Raw genomic sequence first — 25,798 nt, 5'->3', positions numbered from 1 at the left:
CCACAGGTGGGGAAGGGCACTGTCCCGATCCCGGCCCTGTCCCGCCCCGTCCCTGGCACTGTCCCCGCCCTGGCAGTGTCCCAGGTGCGCTCCCGTTCCCGGGGCCGATGGGAGCCGCTCCGTTCAAACCGCGGCGGTTGTTCCGTGTCCCGCGGCAAGCCCGGCTCGGCGGGCCCGGCTCCAATCACCGCGGATCCCGATTAGCGCTGCCGGGCCGTGCCGTGCCATGGATACCAGCGGTGAGCGCAGGGTCTCGCTCTGCTCCCGCCGGGCCGGTCCCGTCCCGGGCTCGTCCTTCTGCCTCAGCACGTTCGGTAAGCGCGGAGCCCCGACCCGGGGGTGCCATCCGGGCCGGGGAGCGGGAGCTGCTTGTGATCGTATTCACAGGGGTTCTTGGATGAGGGAAGAGACGAGAATGTTGATTCCATGTTTCAGAAGGCTTGATTTATTATTTAATGATATATATTATATTAAAACTATACTCAAAGAATAGAAGAAAGGATTTCATCAGAAGGCTGGCTAAGAATAGAATCCTTTCCATAGGATTTTTTCTCCTGAGAAGCTGAGAGGCCTCAGGGACAAAATGTAAACAATGATTATCTGCTGCTGTGGAATGCAACAGGTGCATCTGTGATTGATCTCATGTGCTGGTTTGTAATTAATGGCCAATCACAGTCAGCTGGCTCGGACAGAGAGTCTGACACAGAGCCTTTGTTATCATTCTTTCTGATTCTATCCTTAGCCAGCCTTCTGATGAAATCCTTTCTTCTATTCTTTGAGTATAGTTTTAATATAATATATATCATTAAATAATAAATCAAGCCTTCTGAAACATGGAGTCAGATCCTCATCTCTTCCCTCATCCTCAGACCCCTGTGAACACGGTCACACTGTGTCAGGACTGTCCTGGCAGCAGTGTCACACACAGGGAGCTGGGTGCCCCTTCTGGGTGCCCCTTTCAATGCAGCAGATTTGTTTTCTTTCAAAGCTTCTCTTGCTCTCGTGAGGTGACCATGCACTGAGCTCCTTCCTAGGGATGTTGCCCATTCCCAGGGATGCTGCTCCTTCCCCTTTAGGCCTTCTGAGTGCCAAAGTGCCCAGGACAGCCTGGAAGGTGAAATCCTTCTGTCTCTGTCTGTAGGATAAAGGCCAAATAATGTGGGTTCTGTGGTGCCTCCTGGCTCTGGCACCAAGTGCAGGCCAAACATCATCTCTGCAGCCACAGTTCCCCTCATGGGCTGAGCATCACTGCTGAGATGTGGAGCTCTGTTCTGAGCTGCTGAGCCTGGCAGGGCAGGGCCAGCACTGCCCTCTCACTGAGGGTGACCAGGAGAGAGTCTGCCAAAGGGCTGGTGGCAGGGCAGAGGCTGCAGATGGTGATTTTGGGGTGCCTTGTGCCTATGGGGACCTCCCACCCAGGCAGGATCCCCACTGCCATTTGATAGATGCTCTTGGCTGTCCCAGCCAGGCCCAACACTGTGTTTTTCCCACAGCAAAGCAGAAAAGCAATTAAGAAGAACCCCAAATTTTCCATTTGTCAGAGACCATCAGTAAGGAACAGGTTTCCCTGCTTTTCTGCTCCCATAGAAGGTTGCCCTGTCCCCTCCCTTAGCCTGGCAAACTTCTCTCCTGGGTGGGAACCTGTTTGATTACCATCTTGTGCTTGTTCATGCCCATTTTGCCCTGTTCTCCTTGTGCCAGCTTTGTTCCTTGGCAGGCATTGCCTCTCCTGGTGCTGTGGGTGCAGGTGGGAGCTCTCTGTGCTCTGCAAGCCTGGCTGAGCTCTGTGATGGGATGCTCACCCAGGGCCTGCATGTGGCTTCTCCCTCTGCCCTTCTTCTGCACTTATTTTAATTTATTTAACCTTTTTTTTCACAGAGAGGACCTGGGCAAGCTCTGTCAGGGCCTCTCTGCTGGGGCTTGTTTCCCTCAGTTTTTGTTGGGGATGTATCAGGGGATAAATCAGGGGGAAAGGTTTCTCTGTCCCTCTGCATTAGATTGAGGTGGGAATGCAGCCCATGGACCTGCCTTGGCAGGGTTTGTGCTCCTGCCCACCCAGGTGTGGCACCAGGTCCCTGCTCTGCTCCTCTGGCAGAGTGCCCATCTCTGTCTGAGCACAGGCCCTGGCACAGCACATCCCTGACACCAGCTTTGGCTGGATCATTGCTCTCAGAGCAGCTTCCCTCTCTGGTCCTGAGTGCCTGGGGTCAGGCAGGGGCTGGGGTGTGCTGGGGGCTCTGATTTGTCCCTTCATGTGCTTGGGAGACACTCAGGAACAAATGCATTAAGAGAGAAACATCCTCTGCTCCTCATAGTGGGGGGAGCACCTAAAATCCCAAACCCTACTATGGCCAATTTGTGTTTCTCCCCAAAAAGGCAGAGCTGCCCCTCTTCTCCCTGCTCTCCTGTCCTTGGTGCTGGGGCAGCAGTGACACACACGGGGCAGGGGTGGCCCCATCCCTCACTGTGCAAACCCTTGGCCCTGAGCTCCCCAGGAGCAGCCCCAGGGCAGGACAGTCCCCAGACTGGCACCCCCCAAATCACCCAGCACAAAAACTTCCCTTCTTCCCCTTTCCCTTCATCTCCCTGACTCCTCCTCATGCTGGGCCGCACTGGGGCAGTTTCCTTTGTGCTGTGACATCTGTGGTGTGCTGACAGCAGAGCAGGAGGGCTGTGGGGCTGGGGCAGGGCTGTGGGGCTGGGGCAGGGCTCTCTGGGCTCTCTGGGCTCTCTGGGTGGATGAAAAGGTTTTTGTCATGGTGGGAGAAGGTGCCTGGGGAGTTCCCTGCTCCCATTCCCAGTGTGGATGGGCAGTGTGAGGCTGTCATAGGAGGGATCCTGGCACAGGGAATGTCACTGCCTTTGGTAGGGACACAGAGTGGCAGTGACTGGGGGTGCACAGGGCTGTCCCCAGATGGTTCCCACAGCCCCAGAGACGTGCAGGTGGCAGAGGGGTTCCTCTCCTGCCTTTGCTCCCTCACCTTTCCCTTGTGCAAATGCACAGACACCATTTCCACGTGTCCATGCACACGTGAGCTGCTCAGAGCTTGGACCTTTTTTTTTATTTTGAGTGAAAAATGTGTTCTCTGAATTGTTTCAGGTTAAACAATCCCATCAGATATCCCCTCCCAAGCAAGCCCAAGCCCTTGGGTGTGTCTTTGGCAAAATGAAATGTTGGGTTTTAACTTGCAAGGTGTTTATGTGTCTGTACATTATGTTTACTCGCCTGTAAATAATGTTTACTCATTTGTTTGCTGTGTTTTGTAAACTGGGGGAGAGACGAAAAGGGAATCTTTGCTTTGGACTAAGGGAAACATTGTGGCAGTGATGGTTTCAGTCCTTGGATTCTCCAGGGGTGTTGGGAAATGTTTAATTTTGGGTCGATCCAGAACAGTTACATGATTAGAGACCCTTCACTGCCATTAAAATCTGCACATCCTATTGAGGCTGGCAGGCACAGCTCCTGGGGAACCTTTAGGGAGGACACCCAGAGGGGAGCAGCTTATCCTGCGCCCCATAACTATCACACCCCGTAACCATCACACCCCATAACCATCACACCCAGAGGGGAGGCAGCTCACCCTGCACCCCATAACCACCACACCCCGACACTGAAATCACCCTGGGCTGAGCCCTCTGTCAGTCTGGGCCTTTGGGGGGATTTCTGGGCTGATGCAGAGCTGCCAGTGCTTGCAAAAGCGAGGGGATGGGCGTGAGCAGGCTGGCAGAGCAGTGCTGCTGCCCGGGATGCTGTGCCCTCACCTAGCAGGGCACACTCTGCTCTCCTGCCCAAGGCTGGCACCAGGGCTGGCAGTGCTGGCAGTGCTGATCTCCAGCCTGAGCTTCTGTGAGCTGGGGGAGGGCAGGATGTGCCTGGCCCTGTGTGAGCCCTGCAGCTGAGGGGTGGCTGGGTCCCTCAACCTGTCCCCTGTGTCCCCTGTGTCCCCAGGCCAGCTGAAGCTGTCCATCGAGGCGCGGGGCCGGACGCTGGCGCTGCACGGTGAGTGAGCCCTGGGCATCCCCAATGAGCCACCCTGGGCTGGGGTGGGACAGCACTGCATGCTCCTCCCTCTTGGTCCTGTTGGGAGCAGCCCTGAGGTGCATTGGCACAATTGGGAGCTCTTTGGTTAAGAGACCAAAGTGAAATTTCCAGAGTCCTTCATGTGTTTGCACCCATGTGTATAAATTACTTTTATTCCACGTGAAGAGAAAAAAGGCAAATACAATTTGGAAAGTCTGGAATGCTTTATCTCTGCCAAAACCCTTTTGCCATATTTGCCAGGATTTCCAAACTGTTCTGTTACCTCCAAATGCTGCATTTTTAACACCAGCAGTATTTCTTCAATGAAGGTGTTTTGATGGTGATTGTCAGAGAGGCCAATGGGAGTGTCAGAATTATCTCTCTCTTTTTTTTTTTGGGAAACCTGTCTGAGGGGCTGGCACTGGCTTTACCCCAAATTCCTCCATCTGGAGCAGCCCCAGCGTGAGCTGGGTGTGAGTGGTGGGGTCTTGTCCTGGCACATCCTGACACATCCCTGGCATACCCCTGGTACATCCCTGGCACATCCTAGCACATCTCCAGCACACCCCTGGTACATCCCTTGCACATCCCTGGTGTATCCCTGACATCCTGGGCATGCCCCTGCCTGGCACATCCCTGGCAACATTCCTGGCACATCTCTGGCCCACCCTGGCACATGTCTGGCACATCCCAACACATCCCTGCCATATCCTGGCACATCCCTGGTAGATCCCTGGCACAGCCCTAACACATCCCTGGCATGCCCTTGGCACATCCTGGTCCATCCTGGCACATCCATGGCACACAGTTGGCACATCCTGAAACATCCCTAGCATATCCTGGCACATCCCTGGTACATCCCTGGCACAGCCCTAACACACTCCTGGCACATCCCTGGCACACCCCTTGCCCCAGGCAGCCTCAGGGTCCTGGGAGTGGGGCTGAGGCAACAGGGCCAAGCAGCGTGGGGCAGTGCCAGGGCAGTGTCAGTGTCAGGGCAGTGCCAGGGCAGTGTCAGTGTCAGGACAGTGTCAGTGTCACTGCAGTGTCCAGGCAGTGCCAGGGCAGTGTCAGTGTCACAGCAGTGCCAGGGCAGTGCCAGGAAGGGCCATTGGTGTTTGGCTGCAGGGGAGGGAGGGCAGGGCTGGGGAGGTTGGGCACAGGGAATTGCAGTTTGTGCCACCCGGATGCTGAACTGCTCTGCCACCAGCTGAGTCCAGGTGCATTTATAGCACGGTGTGTTAAAGGGAAACCATCAACCCCTGCCCCTGTGTGAGGGATCAGCCTGGGGAGCAGAGGGCTGTGGGGTAGGGAGATGCCTCCCCTGCTGCTCTGGGATGTGATAATTTCATTTCCTTTCCAGTCATGGAAGCCAAAGCTCTGATGGGAGCAGAGTGCCGTGTGTGCAACTCCTATGTGAAGGTGGGTGCTCCTGGGGCTTTGCTCAGGGACCTTTCTGTTTTTTGGGGACAATTTTGGGGTTGGCTACTCCAAGTTTGCTCTGCACTGTTTTTCCCCTCCCCTCCCTTCTCCATCCTGCTCTGGAAGAGCATCCCCAGAATGCAGGGACAGCTGATGGGTTTTGTTGGCAGTGTCTGGGTGAAGCAGAAAAGGGGAGGGCAGGACCCTGCAGAGGGCTGTGCCAACCATTCCTTGCAAGAACCCCCCAGAGGGTGCCCCAGGCCTGCTGGGGGTGTTTGCTGGCACAGGGTGGGCACTGCTGGGATGGGCACAGTGCAGGAGGCAGCTCCTGACAGGGCTGTGGGTCAGACCCAGCCAGCCACACTCGTGTGCATCACTCCTGATTTTTCTGCTCTGTTCCCTCCCTCCCCTGCCCCGAGGGGTTTGAAATGCAATTCAATTTGAAATTCAATTCAAATTCTCCCCTGGCAGGAGAAGGGTGGGGTGATCCCAGCCAGCCTTAGCATGGGCTCAGCAGGATCTTTGAGCTCAGCCATCCGTACCAGTGCCTGTGCCAGTGTCCCGCCAGGGCAGCTGGGGTGTGCTCTGGGAATGTTAACACACTGCTTGTTTTCCTCCCAAAGATGTCCATTGTGCCAGATGCTGGCTGCAAGTGCAGGCAGAAGACGAAGACAGTGCCAGACAGCAAAAACCCTGTGTTCCATGAGCACTTTGTGTTGTGAGTATGGCAGGGCAGGGGCAGCTCTGGGCCATCCCCGTGTCACACAGAGCCCTGGGGACCCTGTGCCACTGTCCCAGGGCTCCCTCCCCACACCACAGCCCTGTGTTTGCTTTTGCTTTGTGATCTCTAATAAACACTGAGCACGCCTGAGCAGCTCTGCTGCTGAGATGAGGAGTGACAGACATTATTCTGCTGCTTTTTGTGGCTGGAGTGCCTTGAACTTTTGGGCAGAGCTCTCAGCACACCCAGCATGGCACTGCTGCTCCGGCATGCTCAGACCTTCTTGCTGGGCAGGAGTTGGACAAACACACTGCATTTCCTACACCTGGCACCTGCAGTGGTGTGACTGAGGAAGGTAAAGGGGTTTCCTACATGGGGAAGGAGCTGCATGGCTTAGTGTTTGAGTATAGAGCTTGTCCCTGCTGGTGGCAGGGGCTGTGCCAGCCCTCTGACCCATGCAGGGCTGGGTTTGGCACAGGGTGCTGCTTTCAGAGCATGAACTGGGGCTTGTTCCTTGCATTTATTTACCCTTTGGTGCTGGATGTGTCTTCCTTCAAGATTATTTCCCCCTGAAGCCACATGAGTGGTGTCCCCACACCTGGCCAGGAGGGGTCTCATCCCCTTGCAGCGGTCAGGGTGAGCAGATTGCTCCTTGGGGAGGTGCTGCAGGGCTCTGTGCAGGGACTGGGGGAGAACAGCTGGCTCTGAGGAGGCTGTGTCTGTGAGGGCAGCCCTTGCTGTGTGCTCCTGGGGGGCTGATGGGCTGTTCCCCCCTGTTACAGCCCTGTGAAGGAGGAGGATGAGCAGAAGCGGCTCCTGGTCACAGTCTGGAACAGAGAGAGGAATTCCAGGTAAGGGGCTGCCAGCTGTCAGAGGATCCTTTTCAGGTGGGACTGCTGTGGCAGAGACCCTGTTCCCTGCTCTGATCACCCCGTGTGAGCTCCTCCAGGGCCTGAGGGCTGGCCCTGACCTCAGGGCTGCTCTGCTCAAGGCCTTGGGCCAGGGATGTCCCAGCTGGGTCACACTCGTGGGCAGCCAGTGCTGGGGAGCACCACGGGCAGCAAACCCTGCCCTTGGCACTCTGCTGGTGCTGCCTGGTGGCCTCCAGCATTTAAACCCCTGTGGCCACTCGTGCCTGCACTGTTGGTCAAAGGCAGGTGGGGCTGGGGTGGGCTGGGACCTGCCCTCCCTGTGGGGACAGTGCAGGGAGGGCACAGGGGGCTGGCACCTTGCAGTGCTGCCAGCCCAGCAATGCCACCTTGGCCAAGCTCCTGCCAGCACCAGGTGGGCTGGAGGTGACCAGGGGGCTCCAGCCCAGCTCCTCCTTGCCCTGCAGGTGTGCTCACACCAGGGGCACGTCCTGGGCACTGCCTGGCACCCAGCATGGGCAGGGATGGTTGGGGTGAAATGGGGTGCCAGGGGGGATCTGGTGCTGACAGTGCCTGAACTCTGGTTTGTCCTGCAGGCAGAGTGAACTCATTGGCTGCATGAGCTTTGGTGTGAAGTCCCTCCTGTCCCTGGACAAGGTACCTCCGTGTCCCAGTGCAGGCTGTGGGGCTGGGGCAGAGCTGTGGGGCTGGGCCAGGGCTCTCTGGGCTCTCTGGGTGGATGAAAACAGGTTTTTTCCCTGCTTCCATTCCCAGTATGGCTGGGCAGTGAGAGGCTGGGTCTGGTGTGGGTGCTAGAGGTGATGGGGAGGCTGTTCAAGCAGGGATCCTGGCACAGGGGGTGTCACTCCCTTTGGCAGGGGCACAGAGTGGCAGCGATTGGGGGTGCACAGAGCTGTCCCTCCCCCCCAGTTTGCAGGGGGGGACACAGGACATGGGGCCAGGCTGGCACGGGTCACATCTGACACGTGGGACACATTCAGGAGTCTGCCCGATTCCCAGCAGTGTGCTGATGGGCACAGGGCAGCCACAGAGGTTTTTTTGGCTGTTCCTGCAGGAGTTCTGTGCCAGAATCCCCGTCCCCGCTGCCGAGGGTTTGGTCACAGTGCTGCTGCCCCAGCCTGGCTGCTGCTGGTCAGTACAGCCGGCTCTGCTTCCCGGGCAGGGCTCACAGCGAGCACCAAAGCCTGGGAACGCTCCATCCCGGGGAAATGCTCCATCTTAAGGGAACCCTTCATCCCATGGGAGTGCTTCATCCCAGGGGAACCCTTCATCCCATGGGAATGCTCCATCCCAGGAGAACTCTTCATCCTATGGGAGCTCTTCATCCCATCATCCTAAGGGAACTCTTCATCCTATGGGAGCTCTTCGTCCCAAGGGAATGCTCCATCCCAAGGGAATGCTTCATCCCAGTGCCCAGAGGGAAGGGGTTCTGTCCCTGGACAGCAGAATGTCTCAGCAGGCTGGAGAGGTTTCATGGAAGTGTTAATACATCCCGTGAGCTCACAGACTCACAGATTATCTCCACAGGGAGCATTAAGTCCAACTCCTGCACAGACAATCCCACCCAGTGCCTGAGAGCGCTGTCCAAAAGCTCCTTGATTTTTTAAAGTTTCACAGCTGAGGTGTGGATGTTTTCAGCATAGCAGGAGATAAAAAGGAGCTGTTGGTGGTGGTGGCCTGAGAGATGGGTGAAGCATGGCCTCCTCTGACATTTGGACAAGTGAGGTGCAGCTTTTTTAAACAGTTTGGTGCTCACAGGACCTCAGCAAGGCTGAGATGAGGTCTTGTCCCCTGGCTGCTGCATGATCCTGCTGGATATCCCTCTAAAAACCTGGAATCTGCTGGATGTCCCTCTAAAAACCTGGAATCTGCTGGATGTCTCTCTAAAAACCTGGAATCTTGGTGCTTCAGTGTTGCTCATTCCCCCTTGCAGGGAGGATGGAATTTTAACAGTTACTGAGAGCAGGACTGTGGGCTCTGTGTGTGTGTGTGTGTGTGTGTGAGCAGGTCTGGGCACTTCTGGGGCTGTAGCTGGGGCAGCTCCTGCCCTGGATGGGTGCAGGGGGCTGAGCAGCTGCCCTGCATGCACATCTGCCCTGATGCACAGCTGCTTCCCTCCCCACAGGAGATCAGTGGCTGGTATTATCTCCTCGGGGAGGACCTGGGCAGGACCAAGCACCTGAAGGTGGCCATGAGGAGGCTGAAGCAGAGCTCAGGTGTGTCCCAGCATGGGAATGTCCCAGGGGTGTTGGCAAGGCTGGCAGGAGCAGTCACTGCTGTGTCTGAGCCCGTGTGTGGAGCAGCCCCAGCCCCATTCACCCTGTGGGCACTGCTCAGCCCTGTGGTGCTCAGTGGGCTCTGGCATCCCAAAATCTTGTGGGTTGGGGATTTTGGCTGGTTCAGCAGTCCCTGCTCTCCCCTTCAGCCTCAATTCTGGGGCTCTTTGGGGACCTCAGCCCTGCAGCCACATCTCTTCCTCTTGCTTGGTTTGTCCTCATGCTGCCTCCCATCTCTCAGACTTGGGACTCATTGCTGTGGCCGCTCTCTCTTTGTCCCTGGGGTCTGGGCTGGATGTTTGGGGGTTTTTTCTGCTGCCTGGGTCTCACAGTGCTGCAGGGAGAGGAGGAGCAGAGGCTGGCACAGGTCAGGGTGGGGCAGCAGTGCCTGTCCCAGGTGTGCCTGGGGGGATGTGCCCATGCCATGTAAAGGTCCATGTGCAGTGTGGGCTTGTCAGATGTGCTGTCACACTCATGGGGACTTTTCCTTTTTAAAAAATGTTTTAAAAATCATTTCAGAAGTCAAGCCAGGAAGTCCAGGTGCAGCCCAGGAGAGCCAGGATGCTGTGAGCCTGCAGCAGCTGAAGGTGGGTGTGACAGGGCTGTGACCCACAGCACGGGGAACATGTGGGGTCAGTGCCTGCCTGAGGGGTTTCCAGAGAGCCAGGGTGTGGTGGTGTTCACAGGGGTCTGAGGATGAGGGAAGAGATGAGACTGTTGACTTCATGTTTCAGAAGGCTTGATTTATTATTTTATGATATATAGTATATTAAAGCTATACTAAAAGAATAGAAGAAAAGGATTTCATCAGAAGGCTAGCTAAGAATAGAATAGGAAGGATAACAAAGGCTTGTGACTGACCAAGACAGTCCGGACAGCCGGACTGTGATTGGCCATTAATTACAAACCAGCACATGAGACCAATCCCAGATGCACCTGTTGCATTCCACAGCAGCAATGTAAACCATTGTTTACATTTTGTTCCTGAGGCCTCCCAGCTTCTCAGGAGAAAAAATCCTAAGGAAAGGATTTTTCAGAAAACATCATGGCTACACCAAGGGACAGTGTTTTAGTGGGAGTGATGCTGGGGTGATGGAGCTCTGTCACCTCCCTGTTACATCATGGCTGTAACAGGCACTTTGTTACCCCAGCCAGGCCCCAGCTGGTGATTTGGGTGCTGACCCCCATTGCCCCAGGGTTCTCCTGTTTTCCAGAGTATTCCCACTCCAGCCAAAGCCCCAGCAGTCTCTGGGCTGGCAGGGCTGGGCTGGCAGGCTCCTGCCCCACCCCACGGGCCCTGCCCGGTTCTGTGGCTCCTTGGACACGTCTGCTCCTCTCCTCCTTCCAGGACTGTGTGCTCTGGGAAGGGAAAGGCCCACGGTGGAGCCTGGGTGATTTATAGGAGAGGCAAGGATGGGAAATGGGAACACAAACACATGGTTTGCATCGGAAACGGGGCTCGGGCGGCCCCGTGATTTATCTGTGCCGAATTCCGCCCTTCCCCGCGCTTCCCTCAGCTGCATTTGCAGTTATTTGTTTTACAGCACAGGGCTGAGCAAGACAAACAAAGCCAGCGCCCCTCTCCTCCCTTCCTCTCCGGCAGTCGCCACTGGCTTTAGCAGAGCTGGCTGGGAAGGAAAGCTGCTCCTCCTCCAGCCCCAGCCCCAGCCTGGCAGCGTGGCTGCCCTGACAATGCTCTGATGGCTCTGCCACCACAGCTGCCCTGGCAGTGCTGAGGCTCCTCAGCTCCCTGCCTGGCCTCCCTGGCCCTGCCACCCTGGTTACTGTGCAGGAGAACCTGGAGCCTGGGTTCCCTCCAGCCTTCCCTCTTTATCATCCTTCTGTAGGAGTGTGGAAGGTGTTCTCTCCTGTTGGAACCCCATCTCCCAACTCTGGCAGAGGGGCAGCTGAGCCCTGCTGCTGCCTGTGCTCAGAGCTCCTCTTGGCCTTTAATTCCCAAATTCCACCATGGATGCAGCTCAGTTGACCTCGGTGCTTCCCCCTCAGTGACTTTATGAGCACAAAGCACGGGGACGTGCATATTCTCTGGGTCTGTGCTTTCAAAAACAAACTTTTTCTTGTTTTTATTTTTGCTTCTACAAACCCAAACCTCTGATTTTTTTATGAGTGTGGAGTCATGTCCCTCACGGAGCGAGGCTCTCACAGCCAGTCCTGTGAAACGCCGCTCAAACATCCTCCAAGTGTTTGTGAGAACGTCGCAATAACAAAGCGCTCCGTGCGCCCCAAGAATGCCACGGGAACAAAAGCCACATCAACAGAGCTGGGACTGGGGAATACTAAAGAGTTGACAGGAATTTTAATATAAAACTCTCTCCCTTCCTCGTCAGTGAGGGCTTTCAGGAAGCCTCTGGCTTATCGTGGAGCGGCATACAGCGCTCGCAGGGGCCGGGGAGGTGAAAGGTGGCTTCCTGCCATTCTTCTCGGGAGCTGGGTTCCCATGGGCGGTCATGCCAGCGTGACTGGGGCTCCTTCCAGAGCCAGCAGTCCGGGAGAGCCACGGGAGCTGCGGGGTTTTCATGGGCTCGGGGGGCACAGCCATGAACCGCTTCCATGGGCTCTGCAAGGTGTGCTCGGAGCCGCGGTACCGGCAGGTCTGTATCCCTGTATCCCTGGGGCACATCCCTGAGAGCCTGGCAGGTCCCTGAGAGCCTGGCAGATCCCTGAGAGCCTGGCAGCTCTCTTGCCATGGCTGAATGCAGGCAATGGATTTGTAGGGCTGGATGTGGGGAATGGATTTTTAGGGCTGGATATGGTGAATGGATTTGTAGGATTGGATATAAGGAATGGATTTGTAGGGCTGGATGTGGTGGATGGATCTGTAGGGCTGCATGTGAGGAATGGATTTCTATGGCTGGATGTGGCGAATGCATTTTTAGGGCTGGATAAAGGGAATGCATTTCTATGGCTGGATGATGCCAATGGATTTGTAGAGCTGGATGTGGGGAGTGAATCCTTAGGGCTGGATGTGGGGAATGGATTTGTAGGGCTGGATATGGTGAATGGATATGTAGGGCTGGATGTGGGGAATGGATTTGTAGGATTGGATATAAGGAATGGATTTGTAGGGCTGAATGTGGGGAATGGTTTAGTAGGGCTGGATGTGGGGAATGCATTTCTATGGCTGGATGTGGAGAATGGATTTGTAGGGTTGGATATAGGGAATGGATTTCTATGGCTGGATGTGGGGAATGGATTTATAGGGCTGGATGTGAGGAATGGATTTGTAGAGCTGGATGTGGGGAGTGAATCCCGAGGGCTGGATATGGGGAATGGATTTGTAGAGCTGGATGTGGAGAGTGAATCCCTAGGGCTGGATGTGTGGAATGGATTCGTAGGGCTGGATGTGGCCAATGGATTTGTAGGGCTGCATGTGGGTAGTGGATTTGTAGGGCTGGTTGTGGGGAATGGATTTGTAGGGTTGGATATAGGGAATGGATTTTTATGGCTGGATGCGGTGAATGGATTTGTAGGGCTGGATGCGGTGAATGGATTTGTAGGGCTGGATATGGGGAATGGATTTGTAGGGCTGGATGTGGGGAATGGTTTTGTAGGGCTGGATGTGGGGAATGGTTTTGTAGGGCTGGATGTGAGGAATGGATTTGTAGGGCTGGATATGGGGAATGGATTTCTATGGCTGGATGTGGGGAATGGATTTATAGGGCTGGATGTGGGGAATGGATTTATAGGGCTGGATGTGAGGAATGGATTTGTAGAGCTGGATGTGGGGTATGGATTTGTAGGGCTGGATATGGGGAATGGATTTCTATGGCTGGATGTGGGGAGTGTATTTGTAGAGCTGGATGTGGTGAATGGATTTATAGGGCTGGATGTGGGGAATGGATTTGTAGAGGATTCTTAAAGCTTGACAGAAAGCTCACATAGAATATAAATTTTGAGATCAGAAATGCTGGTGTAGAAATGTCATCGAATAGGACAGACATTGTTGTGAGAGGAATGGAGCTAGAAATAAGTTTCAAAGCATGGCCTTGTAAATAAGACTGGATACTTTGGAGAAATAAAACTATGAAAGATGCATTGTAGTGGGACCCATGAGGGGTAATTTTAGATAATTGACTTTAAGGCATTTACAGCATAGTGTGGCAAAAAGTTGATAGGCCAAGAAACACTTATAATGTATTGTAATTAGGAAATAATTAGCTTCTGATTGTGATGGTGTGCATTATAACATCTATGTTGTCTCACCATTCACATGAGACTGAAAATGGAGTAAAAGTTTTTAAAAGGCCTCTCAGTTGCCCCATCTCTGAGCCAGAAAAGGACATAACCCAACAAATGGACTCTGTGGGTGCTGTTTGCAAGGCATTGACTTGATATTGTTACAATTTGTAAATAACAATAAGGGTAAAAGCAAAGCATCTTCACATGGGTGCCTGTGGCTGGTCTCTGCTTGTTGCTGCAGTGGAGAAATGGGCAGAGAGGGGTGTTTTCTAAATATATATATATATTATTAATATATAGAAATATATGCAAATATAAAATATATATATTTACTGTACAACTTGCAGGTAGCATGCTGATGGTAACAGTGTTAAGCTGCAAGGTGTTGTCTTAATTTCCCCCTTATTAGAGAAGAAGCAGAAGCTCTTTTAAAATTATTTTAGTGTTTTTGGGAGCCACCAGCACTTGTTTCCTGTGAGTAGCTCACTGTGCTGGTTCCAGTTCTCCCAGTGCACAATGCCAGCTGCTGCTTTTCCATGTGCAGGTCCCATTCTCCTGCATTTCAAATAAATATTCTCTTTGTGGTCTGGACTGAGACTCCCAGCTCAGGGTCAGCTTCTCCCTGTGCTCCTGAGCTCACGGTTCAGGTTATTCCAAAGCTGCTGTGGGGGACAGAAAACACTGGGAATTACAAAAGCTGCAGAATTCCAAACCCAACTGCCCCCTCCTTGCCAGGGCTGTGGTGACCATCTCATGCAGGAAAGCTGCTCTGCCTTGGCTGGATAATAACTGACTCTGCTTTGTCTCTTAGAGCTCCTCAAGTCTTTATTTTGAAAATTTCCTTTGTGTTTTCTGGTAAAGTTTGGGTACATCAAGCCTCCCCACCCACCTCCCAGCTCATGGCTGATGTTCATGGTTCTTTAACTCTGTGCGTGGCAACAAAAATGGGCAAAAATGGGCAAAAAATGGGCAATGACTGCTTGTGATAGCCATGGTGGTGGGAGGTGAGGAGCATCAGCAGGGAGAAGCTGCTCTTCATTGGCACAGAGCAGGTGTGGGGCAAGGTCAGCCAGCTCAGGGAGGAGTGGGAGATCTGACACAGGGAAACCTTGGGAAATGCTGTGGAGTCTCCATGGTGGGAGAGATGCTGGGCTGGCTCCTGGTGCCAGTGTTTGGTGTTGGAGATGAAGTTGTAGGATCTGGGATATCCTAAGCTGGAAGGGACTCACAGGGACCATGGAATCCTGGTTCATTCAAAGGTGCAGAGTCACCTCTTTGAGGAAACAGCAAACTCCAGAGAGAAAAATAGTGCACTGGGACTGGATCTGTGTTTGAGTCTGCCAGGGGAAGCCAGTTTCTTTTTTGAAGCCTGATTTTATGCTGAGCAATCACACAGGGACAAGGTGCAGGGAAATGAAAGGAGTGAGGAACCATATCACCTCCTTGGCAACTTCTGCTGAATTCCTCATCTTCCTTCTGCCTGTTTGTTCTCAAAATAATACAGGTCAGATGTAGGATTTGTAATTTTCTTTGCTCTGTCAGTAAAACAAGCATCTTGACTGATGTCTTGGGGGCTAATCAGGTATTTACAGGATCTGTCACGCTGAGCTGCTGCTGGAAGCCAACATCAAAAAATAAGGATAATTTTATTAATAAGCTCAATGCTCCTCGAATCAGGAGGAGAAATGAGCCTAAATCAACCCAGCATCCATCCTCTCCAAACTCAGTGAGGGAAAACACTCTCAGCCCAGGGAAGGGGGTGATGCACACAGATGTCTGGAGGACAGGAGCGTGCTGAGCTCCCTCCGGAGCAGGGGAGTGCTGCTATTTCTGTATTCTCCAACAGGAAATGAAATGTTTAAGTGATTTGCTTAGAGAAGTCAGTGTCAGGGCCAGACTGCCAGGTTTTCCTTTCCAATGGCTTCTCAGACCTTTCCTTACACTTGGGAGGGCTGGGAGCAGAGTGTGTGCTAAACCAACACTCCTGTGGTGTTCCAGAGAGCCTTGGCTCCATCTGGCACTGCCTTTAGCCCCCATTCCACGCGTGGGGGTGTCAGGGACAGCCCTTCCCTGTCTCCAATGCCATGTGCCAGCACTGCCAGGGCTGTGGGGCAGTGAGGGGGGATGATTACACCCAGTGGCTGCTCTCCCACCTGACAGGTGTCTCCCTGCAGATCACCATCCCTCGGGGCACTGACGGCTTTGGCTTCACCATCTGCTGCGATGCCCCAGTCCGTGTGCAGGCTGTGGACTCTGGTAAGAGACTGGATCCTTTCCATCCCTCTAGATTTGAATCAATTCTTGCTCATTTTTTGCTTCCCAGGCTGTGGACTCTGGTAAGAGGCTGGATCCTTTCCATCCCTCTAGATTTGAATCAATTCTTGCTCATTTTTTGCTTCCCAGAGCTGGGTGTGATTCTGGAGCTCCCACGCCTCGCAGGACTCTGGGTACCTCCAAGAAAGTTCATTAGATGAATTCTCTGTTGCCTCTAATGAGGCCAGAGCCCCCTGGGTTAGCACTGTCACTGTTGTGGCAGTGTTTTACAGTAATTTGCAGAGATTTTGTTCCCTTCCCTCTCCAACCTGAGAACTGTCTGGTTGGGTGACCTTCAGAAATCATTTGGAGGGAAAACAGGTCAGAGGGGAGCAGGATTGTGGAAATCCTCAGTTCCCTGAGTAGAACCTCTTGCTGTGGACCTGTGGGATGGACTGGTGTCTCCAGTGTGCCCTGCTGCTCCCACTGCACCTCAGGAAACATGAGGATTGCATGCAGTAGCTCTGAGGGAGCACTGCTGGCTCTGTCCTGGTGCTCTGTGTGTGTGGGTGTGCTGCAAGGTGAAGCTCCAGGCTGGCTGACCCCATTTCATTTTTGGGTGTGGGTGTCAGATGGGGTTTGGGGGAGGGAGGAGCTCTCTGGGGGTCTCCAGGGCTTCTCCTTCCCCTCCCATCACCCTCCTGCCTGGCAGGTGATGAATTTGTCCCCCTCAGGTGGCCCAGCAGAGAAGGCAGGGCTGCAGCAGCTGGACACGGTGCTGCAGCTGAATGAGCAGCCTGTGGAGCACTGGAAATGTGTGGAGCTGGCCCACGAAATCCGGTGAGTGCTCCCTAAAAACCCCAGGGCAGAGAGAGATGGTCTGGGGGAGCCCAAACCCCAGGGCAGGGAGAGCACTGAGGGACTGGGAAGGGGAAAGCTCTGAGGGGTGCAGGACACTGGGACAGGATTCCCTGGAGGGGAAGGAAGGATGCAGGTAAGGATTCCCTGGAGAAGGAAGAATGCAGGAAAGGATTCCTTGGAGAGGGAAGGATGCAGGAAAGATTCCCTGGAGAAGGAAGGATGCAGGAAAGGATTCCCTGGAGAAGGAAGGATGCAGGAAAAGATTCCCTGGAGAAGGAAGGATGCAGGAAAGGATTCCTTGGAGAAGGAAGGAAGGATGCAGGAAAGAATTCCTTGGAGAAGGAAGGATGCAGGAAAAGATTCCCTGGAGAAGGAAGGATGCAGGAAAGGATTCCCTGGAGAGGGAAGGATGCAGGAAAGATTCCCTGGAGAAGGAAGGATGCAGGAAAGGATTCCCTGGAGAAGGAAGGATGCAGGAAAGGATTCCCTGGAGAAGGAAGGATGCAGGAAAGGATTCCCTGGAGGGGAAGGATGCAGGAAAGGATTCCCTGGAGAAGGAAGGATGCAGAAAAGGATTCCCTGGAGAAGGAAGGATGCAGGAAAGATTCCCTGGGGAAGGAAGGATGCAGGAAAGGATTCCTTGGAGAAGGAAGGAAGGATGCAGGAAAGGATTCCTTGGAAAGGAAGCATGCAGGATAGGATTCCCTGGAGAAGGAAGGAAGGATGCAGGTAAGGATTCCCTGGAGAAGGAAGGAAGGATGCAGGTAAGGATTCCCTGGAGAAGGAAGGATGCAGGACAGGATTCCCTGGAGAAGGAAGGAAGGATGCAGGAAAAAAATTCTCTGGAGAAGGAAGGATGCAGGAAAGGATTCCCTGGAGAGGAAGGAAGGATGGAGGGGCTGGAGAGCACGGGAGAGGGGCAGAGGCTTGGGAGGGAGGAAGCTGCAGGGCTGGGTGCAGCACACGGAGCTCCAGCCCTGATTTCCCCACCCATGTGTGCCAGGAACTGTCCCTCGGAGATCATCCTGCTGGTGTGGCGGCTGGTGCCGCAGGTGAAGCCGGCCCACGAGGCCATGCCCCGCCGGTCCTCCTGCAAATCCACCTACGACCTGCAGTCCCCGCCGCAGAAGCGGGAGAAGAGCGGCCCCGCGCAGGCCGAGCAGCGCCGCAGCTGCCACATCCTGTACGACGGCACCGAGGGGCTGGGGCTGCACTCCTGGGACCGGTACACGGAGCTGGGCAAGCGGGGCCCGAACACCCTGCCCGCCCTGTCCCGGGTGCCCTCGGCTGCCGACCAGAACTACATCATCCTGGCGCCGCTGAACCCCGGCAGCCAGGTACGGCTGGGCCTGCTCTCCCTCTCCCGGCCCTGCTTCAGCCTTATCCAGCATCAGCTCTAAATATTTGCCCGTTTTACAAGCCACACCTCTGTCCCCTTTCACTGTTTTCCTAAAGCATTTCCCTGCTGCCTCCCCTCAGGGCTCACCCCGGGGTGTGGGGAGCGCTCCAGAGAGCGTTGGCTGCATCTGACACTGCCTTTAGCACCCCTTCCACCCATTACCCGTGGGGGTCACAGTCACAGCCTTGTTCCCACTTCACAAACCACACTGTTGGTCACTGCTCTCATTTTCTGCTGCAAAAATGGTTTTTTTTTTTTTTTCCCCTCTCTGAAGTGCTTTGGCTTGGCTGGGTTTGGCCTTTACCTTTTGTTCTGGTTGTGTCACTGTCCCTGAGGCCTGCTGCAGGTGACCGTGCTCCCACTGTATAAGACCATGCTGTCGGTCACTGCTCTCATTTTCTGCTGCAAAAAAGTGTTTTTCCCCTCTCTGAAGTGCTTTGGCTTGGCTGGGTTTGGCCTTTACCTTCTGTTCTGGTTGTGTCACTGTCCCTGAGGCCTGCTGCAGGTGACCGTGCTCCCACTGTATAAGACCATGCTGTCGGTCGCTGCTCTCATTTTCTGCTGCAAAAATGATTTTTTCCCCTTTCTGAAGTGCTTTGGCTGGCTGGGTTTGGCACATTACCCTCTGTAGTTGTGTCACTGTCCCTGGGCCTGCTGCAGGTGACTGTGTCCCCACTGCACAAGACCACACTGTTGGTCATTGCTCTCATTTTCTGCTGCAAAAATGATTTTTTCCCCTTTCTGAAGTGCTTTGGCTGGCTGGGTTTGGCACGTTACCCTCTGTAGTTGTTTCACTGTCCCTGGGGCCTGACCGTGTCGCTGTCTCTGTCTCTGTCCCCACAGCTGCTGAGGCCCGTGTACCAGGAGGACAGCACTGCTGTGGGTGAGTGTGCCTGGGCTGGGGCAGCTGCTCAGGGCACCCAGATCCAGCCTGGGCCTCCTGGCACCACCAGCTCCCTGTGCCAGCCCTGCACAGCTGGGTTTGAGGGCAGGAACAGCCCAGTGGCTTTGGGATCATTGAACCCAAAGGCAGAGGGGAGCTGGGCACAGGGTGAGCCTCACATGAGGAGTCTGGGGAGCTCTGAGAGGGCTCTGATGGTGGGGAGCTCCCAGGGCAGGGTGAGAGCTCTGAGCATCCTGCTTCCCACTGTCCCTGGGCCCATCCATTTTCTCAGAGGAGAACTCTCTGTTCTCCTCACCCACGAGGCCTTGCTGGGAGAGCTGATCCCTGCTCTGAGGCTCCTGCACTGCCCCAAGAGTGAGGCTGGCTGTGCCTCACATCAGTGCCAGCAGCTGTGCCACATTTGGGGAATATTCAAGACCTGGGCTGCTGCAAAGTCTCTGGGCCAGCTCTCCTCAAAAAACCTTTGAAACATAAGCTCATAACACAAACCATAGCTGTGAGAGGTGTGTGTGGGGTGCCTGGAGCTCCCTGGGGATGGCTGGACTGTGGGAAGAGTGGGCTGAGGTGGTGGCATGGCTGGGCCCTGCAGGAATCCAGGTCCATGTGGAAATCCCTCCTGTCTGCTGATGGATTTGGGAGCTTTGGGAGGCTGTGCTTGCCCTGGCCTGGCTGGATGCCCTGAGGATGAGCTGAGCTCCCAGAGGATGTGAACCCCTCAGCATTCCCTGTCTGGCAAACTTGGTGCTGGCTCTGAGGTGGGGCTGTGTCCAGAGACAGCCCAGAGTGGGGCTGGCAGAGCCATGGGCAGTGCTGGGGGGCAGGAGGGAGCATTGAGGGCCAGGCCCCCCTGCCTTGGGAGCTCCCAGCCCTGGAGCTCTGCACCAGGAGAATTTTCCACTCTCAGCTGCAGGGGATGTTTTGTTCTGTGGATAATTGCAGCTCTTTCCTGCTGTTTGTGGGTCTTGTGAAAAGATGAGCTGGACCACAGAGACTTGTTCTTACAGTGGGGTGGGATTTGAAAGGCTTGGGCTTCTTCCTGTAGCAAATTTTGGATTTTTATGGATTTGTTTTTAATTATTTAATGTTTAGAGGGAGGGAGGTATCAGTTAGCCTGAGCAGGGATGAAGTGTGGCAGCACAGAGCTGACATTTGGGTGTGTTTCTGTGCCAGGACCTGTGCAGGTGATTGTTTCCTCTGATACAACGAGGTGATTTAGGGATAAGAGCAAAAGCAAATCCTGAACAGCCCAGACAGATCTTATCTGGCCTGTGCTGAGCTGTCTCTTGAGCTTTGATGTTATCTGCCAGTGCAACCAGGAAAAAGGGAAAAGGGAAAATGTCAGGATTAATGCACTTAGAGGTGGAAACAAGCTCTGAGGTCATGAGGGTGCCCCCAGCAGAGGCAGCTGCTCCAGCCAGCAGTAAACAGCCAAACTGGCTTCCCAGCCCAGGCTGGCTGCTCTGCTGCCTTTATCTGGGAGTAAATGTGCTATTTCCTAATGCTTAATGGAATATGTAATGCTGGGCAGCTCTGTGTGTTTGCTTTGGACCAGACCTTATCTGCCCTGGGCCATGGTCAGGAGTGTTTTGGCTCATTTCTGCCTGGGAAGGTGCTGGGCATCCCTCACAGTGCCAGGGTAAAGGCTCTGGGTGGGAGCAGGAGCTCCAGAAGCTCTGTGGTGGGAGCAGGAGCTCCAAAAGCTCTGTGGTGGGAGCGGGAGCTCCAAAGGATCTATGGTGGGAGCAGGAGCTCCAGAAGCTCTGTGGTGGGAGCAGGAGCTCCAAAAGCTCTGTGGTGGGAGCAGGAATTCCAAAGGATCTGTGGTGGGAGCAGGAGCTCCAGAAGCTCTGTGGTGGGAGCAGGAACTCCAAAAGCTCTGTGGTGGGAGCAGGAGCTCCAAAGGATCTGTGGTGGGAGCAGGAGCTCCAGAAGCTCTGTGGTGGGAGTGGGAGCTCCAAAGGATCTGTGGTGGGAGTGGGAGCTCCAAAGGCTCTGTGGTGGGAGCAGGAGCTCCAAAAAGCTCTGGGTGGGAGCAACAGTTCCAAAAAGCTCTGGGTGTGAGCAGGAGCTCCAAAATCTCTGTGGTGGGAGCAGGAGCTCTGGGGTGGGAGCAGGAGATCCAAAGGCTCTGTGGTGGGAGCAGGAGCTCCAAAAGCTCTGTGGTGGGAGCAGGAGCTCTGGGGTGGCTGCAGGAGGGAAGGGGAGATACTGGGGGTCCCCAGGGAGCTGCAGGAGGGATGCTCATTCCTGTTCCTGGGACATCCCTGTGGGGTTGAAGGAGAATGCTCCAGCTCCTCACCTGGATGTGTTCAATCCCAGGGGAGAGCTCTGCCTGCAGCCCCAGGCTGGCTCAGTTCATCAGCTACAGGAGGAGAGGAAGGGAATATGCTGATTTTTCAGTGGGGCTTCTCCTGAAGGTGTGAATTTTGGTTAGACAGCCATGCAGTCATGTTGGATCTGTTGCCTGTGAGTTTTAGGGCAGATTTAGGTTGCTGAGTTCCAGCAGGACGTGGTCTGGGGTGGGAGGGTGCAGGAGGAAGGCTCCTGTAATCCCTCCTTGGAGTGAGGATAACTCTCCTCAGGGAGAGGGTCAGACTGAAAGCCAGTCAGGCTGCTTGGGCCTTTTCCAGCCCAGAGTGTAATGCTGACAAACAGAGGATGATGTGATGCCAGCCTCATGAACAGTGAGCTCATCCTTTATAAATACACCCAATGTCTGAGGAACCACTGCTGGCAGCAGCAGGGATTGATCCAGCCGTGAGTGTTTGTGGCTCCTGCCTGCTTCTCTGACACCTCCAATCCCAGCATCTCCTGAGAGCTGTCATTAACCCACTGCCCATGGCATGGCATTCCTGCACTTTGCTAATTCCATGCCCAGAATCCAGAGCAGGCAGGACTTGTGTGGATAAAAATGTTGAAGTTCCTCTCTTGGAGTCCCTTCAGGCCCTGGCAGGGGCTCTGAGCTCTCCCTGGAGCTTCTCCTCTCCAGGTGAGCACCCCCAGCTCTCCCAGCCTGGCTGCAGCCCTGGGAGCATCTCTGGTGTCTCCTCTGGACTCATCCAGCAGCTCCAGGTTCCATCCTGTGCTGGGACCCCAGGGTGGGACAGAGCCCTGCAGGGGCAGACTCAGAGGGCAGGGCACTGGTGGGATGTGCTGGCCTGAAGCAGAGCTTGCTGTGCCCTCCCTGGGGTCCTGTTTGTACCTTCCCAGCCGTGTCTGTGCTGCTGGTGGCACCCCCTGGAGTCCTCAAGCCACCAAGCAAACAGCCCTGGAGCAAACCCACCCAGGGGCCTCTTGTTTGATGTGACCGTGTTCACAGGGGTTGTGGGATGAGGGAAGAGATGAGGATCTGACTCCATGATTCAGAAGGCTGATTTATTATTTTATGATATATATTACCTTAAAACTATACTAAAAGAATAGAAGAAAGGATTTCATCAGAAGGCTGGCTAAGAATAGAAAAGAATGATAACAAAGGTTTGTGGCTCGGGCTCTGTGTCCAAGCCAGCTGACTGTGATTGGTCATTAATTACAAACCAGCACATGAGACCAATCCCAGATGCACCTGTTGCATTCCACAGCAGCAGATAATCATTGTTTACATTTTGTCCCTGAGGCCTCTCAGCTTCTCAGGAGGAAAAATCTTAAGGAAAGGATTTTTTATAAAAGTTGTCTGCGACAGTTTGCCATCAGAAACAATGGATCAGTGCTGTTATCCCTTGAATCCCTGGGACTCCTGGGTAGCTGAATGCTGCCTGTCCCTGCAGCTCCTGGCCCCAGCAGCTCCCCAGGGTTCCCAAGCCCTGCTCCAGCCTGGGAGAGCAGGACTGAGCTGGAGTGACAGAGCTGGAGCTCCCTCCTCATCCTGCGTTTCCTTCTGCCTCCTGTGTCCATCCAGGGAATGGCTCCAAAGGGAAATCCCACACGGGCTCTGGGAGGAAATCCAGGCTGATGAAGACTGTGCAGAGCATGAAGAGCTATGGGAACTACCAGAACTGCACCATCGTGAGGCCTCACATCCCCCATTCCTATGGCACCTACGTGACCCTGGCCCCCAAAGTGCTGGTGTTTCCCATCTTTGTGCAGGTCAGTGGATGTGCTCAGTGCCCAATCTCACCCCAAAGTGCTGGTGTTCCCCATCTTTGTGCAGGTCAGTGGATGTGCTCAGTGCCCAATCTCACCCCAAAGTGCTGGTGTTCCCCATCTTTGTGCAGGTCAGTGGATGTGCTCAGTGCCCAATCTCACCCCAAAGTGCTGGTGTTCCCTATCTTTGTGCAGGTCAGTTCCCCATCTTTGTGCAGGTCAGTGCAGTCACAGGGTGGATGTGCTCAGTGCCCAATCCCAGCTCCAGGGAGTGCCCATCCATGCCAGGATCTCCCTCCCAGCAGGATCCCTGCCATGCTCAGCTCTCCTCTGGAGCTGGCTGCACTTGGCACAGTGCTGGGGCTGTCTCAAAGGGAATTGTGTCCTGCCCAAGCAATTCTCTGTTGGATTTCTTTTCTCCTTTTCAGCTTTCAAATGTGGCCCTTGGTAATTGTTTGGGTCAAGAGGAGGTGTCCCAGCTTTTGGGTTTCAGAGATGACTTTGGAATTGCAGATCAGTGTGGTTCTTCTTGATGGTTCTTGTGCTGTCAGTGTGTGCAAAGGGGTTTTAATTTAGCTGTGGTCACACTAAATTTTGGGCAGCCAGGGCCTCACCATCCTCACAGGGAAGGGTTTCTCCCCAGTATCCCATCCATCCCTGCCCTCTGGCAGTGGGAGCCATTCCCTGTGTCCTGTCCCTCCATCCCCTGTCCCCAGTCCCTCTCCAGCTCTCCTGGAGCCCCTTCAGGCCCTGGCAGGGGCTCTGAGCTCTCCCTGGAGCTTCTCCTCTCCAAGTGAGCACCCCCAGCTCTCCCAGCCTGGCTCAGAGCAGAGGACAAGGATTCAGAGCAGTAATGGCTCCACAGGGGATGTTCTGCCTTTGCAGGTCCATGAGCTGTTTTAAAAGAACAACCCTGAATTTGGTGGTGGTAGCTCTAACTCCCTCTGTGTCCTTCATTTTGTCCTTCATGTGGCCAGAACCCCAAAAATCTCATCTGCTCCATGTATTTTAGCACATTGCTGATGAATCCCTTCCTTCCTGAGCCTGTGGGGAGCCCTTTGTCCTCCTGTGCCTGTGGCAGTGTCACTGCCACCTCAGCCCAGCCTGAAGCCATGGTCCCCATTCCCTGTCCCTCCTGCCTGAGCCCTGGGCTGGGCTGGAGCTGGGGCTGGTGTTTGATCACCCCCTGCTTCCTATGGCCCCTGGCTGAGCCCTCAGCTTGTGTTGGCAGGAACACAACGGGAACTTTCTGCCTCCTTAGTCCCAAAGCTCATCCTGGGTTGTGCCTGGGAATCTGCGCCTTCAGGAGCTGCTTCTTCCTTCTGCAGGGCCCTGTGCAGATCCCTCCTGTTCCCACCGTGCTGCCCCTTCAGGAGCTGCTTTTTCCCTCTTCAGAGTGTAGAGATCCCTCCTGTTCCCACTGTGCTGCTGCTGCAGGAGCTGATTTTCCCCCTGGCACTGTCACCCTGCAGGGTCCTGTGCAGATCCCTCCTGTTCCCACTGTGCTGCTGCTGCAGGGTTTGTTGTGCACTCAGGACACCTGAACCTGTCCCGTTCTCCAGCACTGAGCTGGGTGTGGCCCAGAAAGGGACAGGAATTCCTAAGAGTTGCTTTAGGAGTGATGCACACCATCAGGTACAGCGCTGGTGCCTGAGGGACGTGGGAACCTGCCCTGCCAGCCCTGTGGTTGTGCTTCCTGCTGACAAACACCCATCACCCCCCTGAGAGCAGCCCCTGTCAGCTGCTGCTCTTTCACAGCTGGGCTGCTCGAGGTGTGAGTGTAAAGCTCTGTTTTCTCCCCTCACTGGATTGCAGACTCTGTGTCCTTCTGAGCACAGTGAGGGGTGGCGTCTCCCCGTGTGAGTTACAGCTCAAAAAAGAGGGTTTGGTGGGTGGAAAGTGTATCTCACTAACCACACTGCTACTGGAAGGTGTGACTGTTTCTTTTGTTTCCTTTTTTTTTTTTAATTTTTATTTTCCCATCCAAATGTAGCCCCTGGATCTTTGCAACCCAGCCCGGACTCTGCTGCTGTCAGAGGAGCTGCTCCTTCTCGAGAGCAGGAACAGAACCACACAGGTAAAACTCTCCACTTTGTCTGGGCTCTCCAAACCTGCTGCTCTGCTGTCTTATATAGAGCATTGAATTGTAGAATCACCTGCTTTGGGCTGGAAGGGACCTTAAGCTCATCCTGTCCCATTCCATGGGCAGGGACACCTCCCACTGTCCCAGGCTGCTCCCAGCCCTGTCCAGCCTGGCCTTGGGCACTGCCAGGGATCCAGGGGCAGCCCCAGCTGCTCTGGGCACCCTGTGCCAGAGCCTGCCCACCCTGCCAGGGAACAATTCCCAATTCCCAATATCCCATCCAGCCCTGCCCTCTGGCACTGGGAGCCATTCCCTGTGTCCTGTCCCTCCATCCTTGTCCCCAGTCCCTCTCCAGCTCTCCTGGAGCCCCTTTAGGCACTGGAGGGACTGGAAGGGATTCCTCATTACACTGAGAAGGAAAATGTTTCATTGTGCAGTGATTATATTGATATGATATTTGGAAAGAATTCTGGACAGTTTATTGTGGGAAAAACTAAATATCAAAACTCTTTTGTGCTAGAAATTAACTGTTGTTCCTGTTGCTTTTGGGCTCAGAGAGAGGAAACTGTGGGTGGCAAATGCACATCAGTGACAGCCCTGAGGCTCAGGAGGAGGGGGTTTGAGGATGTTTTGTGCCAGGTTAGAGGAGCACAGAGTGGTTCAGGCTGAAAGGCACCACTGGAGG

At 54.4% G+C, this 25,798-nt stretch overlaps 1 protein-coding gene across 5 annotated transcripts in view; it reads left to right on the top strand.

Annotated features, from left to right (window-relative positions):
* The first annotated feature begins 211 nt into the window (after window positions 1–211).
* Window positions 212–25,798, top strand: part of RGS3 (regulator of G protein signaling 3) — a 77,818-nt gene continuing 52,231 nt past the window's right edge. The window contains exons 1-14 of one of the 5 annotated variants that reach the window (XM_074556113.1): window positions 212–314; window positions 3,950–4,000; window positions 5,385–5,443; window positions 6,067–6,161; window positions 6,947–7,015; window positions 7,630–7,690; window positions 9,180–9,270; window positions 9,850–9,917; window positions 15,705–15,786; window positions 16,518–16,623; window positions 17,648–17,981; window positions 18,887–18,926; window positions 22,846–23,033; window positions 25,024–25,107. In XM_074556113.1, the coding sequence (XP_074412214.1) occupies window positions 227–314; window positions 3,950–4,000; window positions 5,385–5,443; window positions 6,067–6,161; window positions 6,947–7,015; window positions 7,630–7,690; window positions 9,180–9,270; window positions 9,850–9,917; window positions 15,705–15,786; window positions 16,518–16,623; window positions 17,648–17,981; window positions 18,887–18,926; window positions 22,846–23,033; window positions 25,024–25,107 (1,416 nt within the window). In that variant the 5' untranslated portion in view covers window positions 212–226. Of the gene's footprint in view, window positions 315–3,949; window positions 4,001–5,384; window positions 5,444–6,066; window positions 6,162–6,436; window positions 6,520–6,946; window positions 7,016–7,629; window positions 7,691–9,179; window positions 9,271–9,849; window positions 9,918–11,707; window positions 11,943–15,704; window positions 15,787–15,856; window positions 15,867–16,517; window positions 16,624–17,647; window positions 17,982–18,886; window positions 18,927–22,845; window positions 23,034–23,133; window positions 23,162–25,023; window positions 25,108–25,798 lie in introns of those variants that run through there. The other 4 variants (XM_074556114.1, XM_074556115.1, XM_074556116.1 and 1 more) reach the window with 4 other exon arrangements.

This window comes from Zonotrichia albicollis, chromosome 21, assembly GCF_047830755.1.
Source record: "Zonotrichia albicollis isolate bZonAlb1 chromosome 21, bZonAlb1.hap1, whole genome shotgun sequence".
Classification (NCBI taxonomy): Eukaryota; Metazoa; Chordata; class Aves; order Passeriformes; family Passerellidae; genus Zonotrichia; species Zonotrichia albicollis.
The sequence above is the reverse complement of the archived record's forward strand: the minus strand, read 5'-3'. Positions and strand labels throughout refer to the sequence as shown.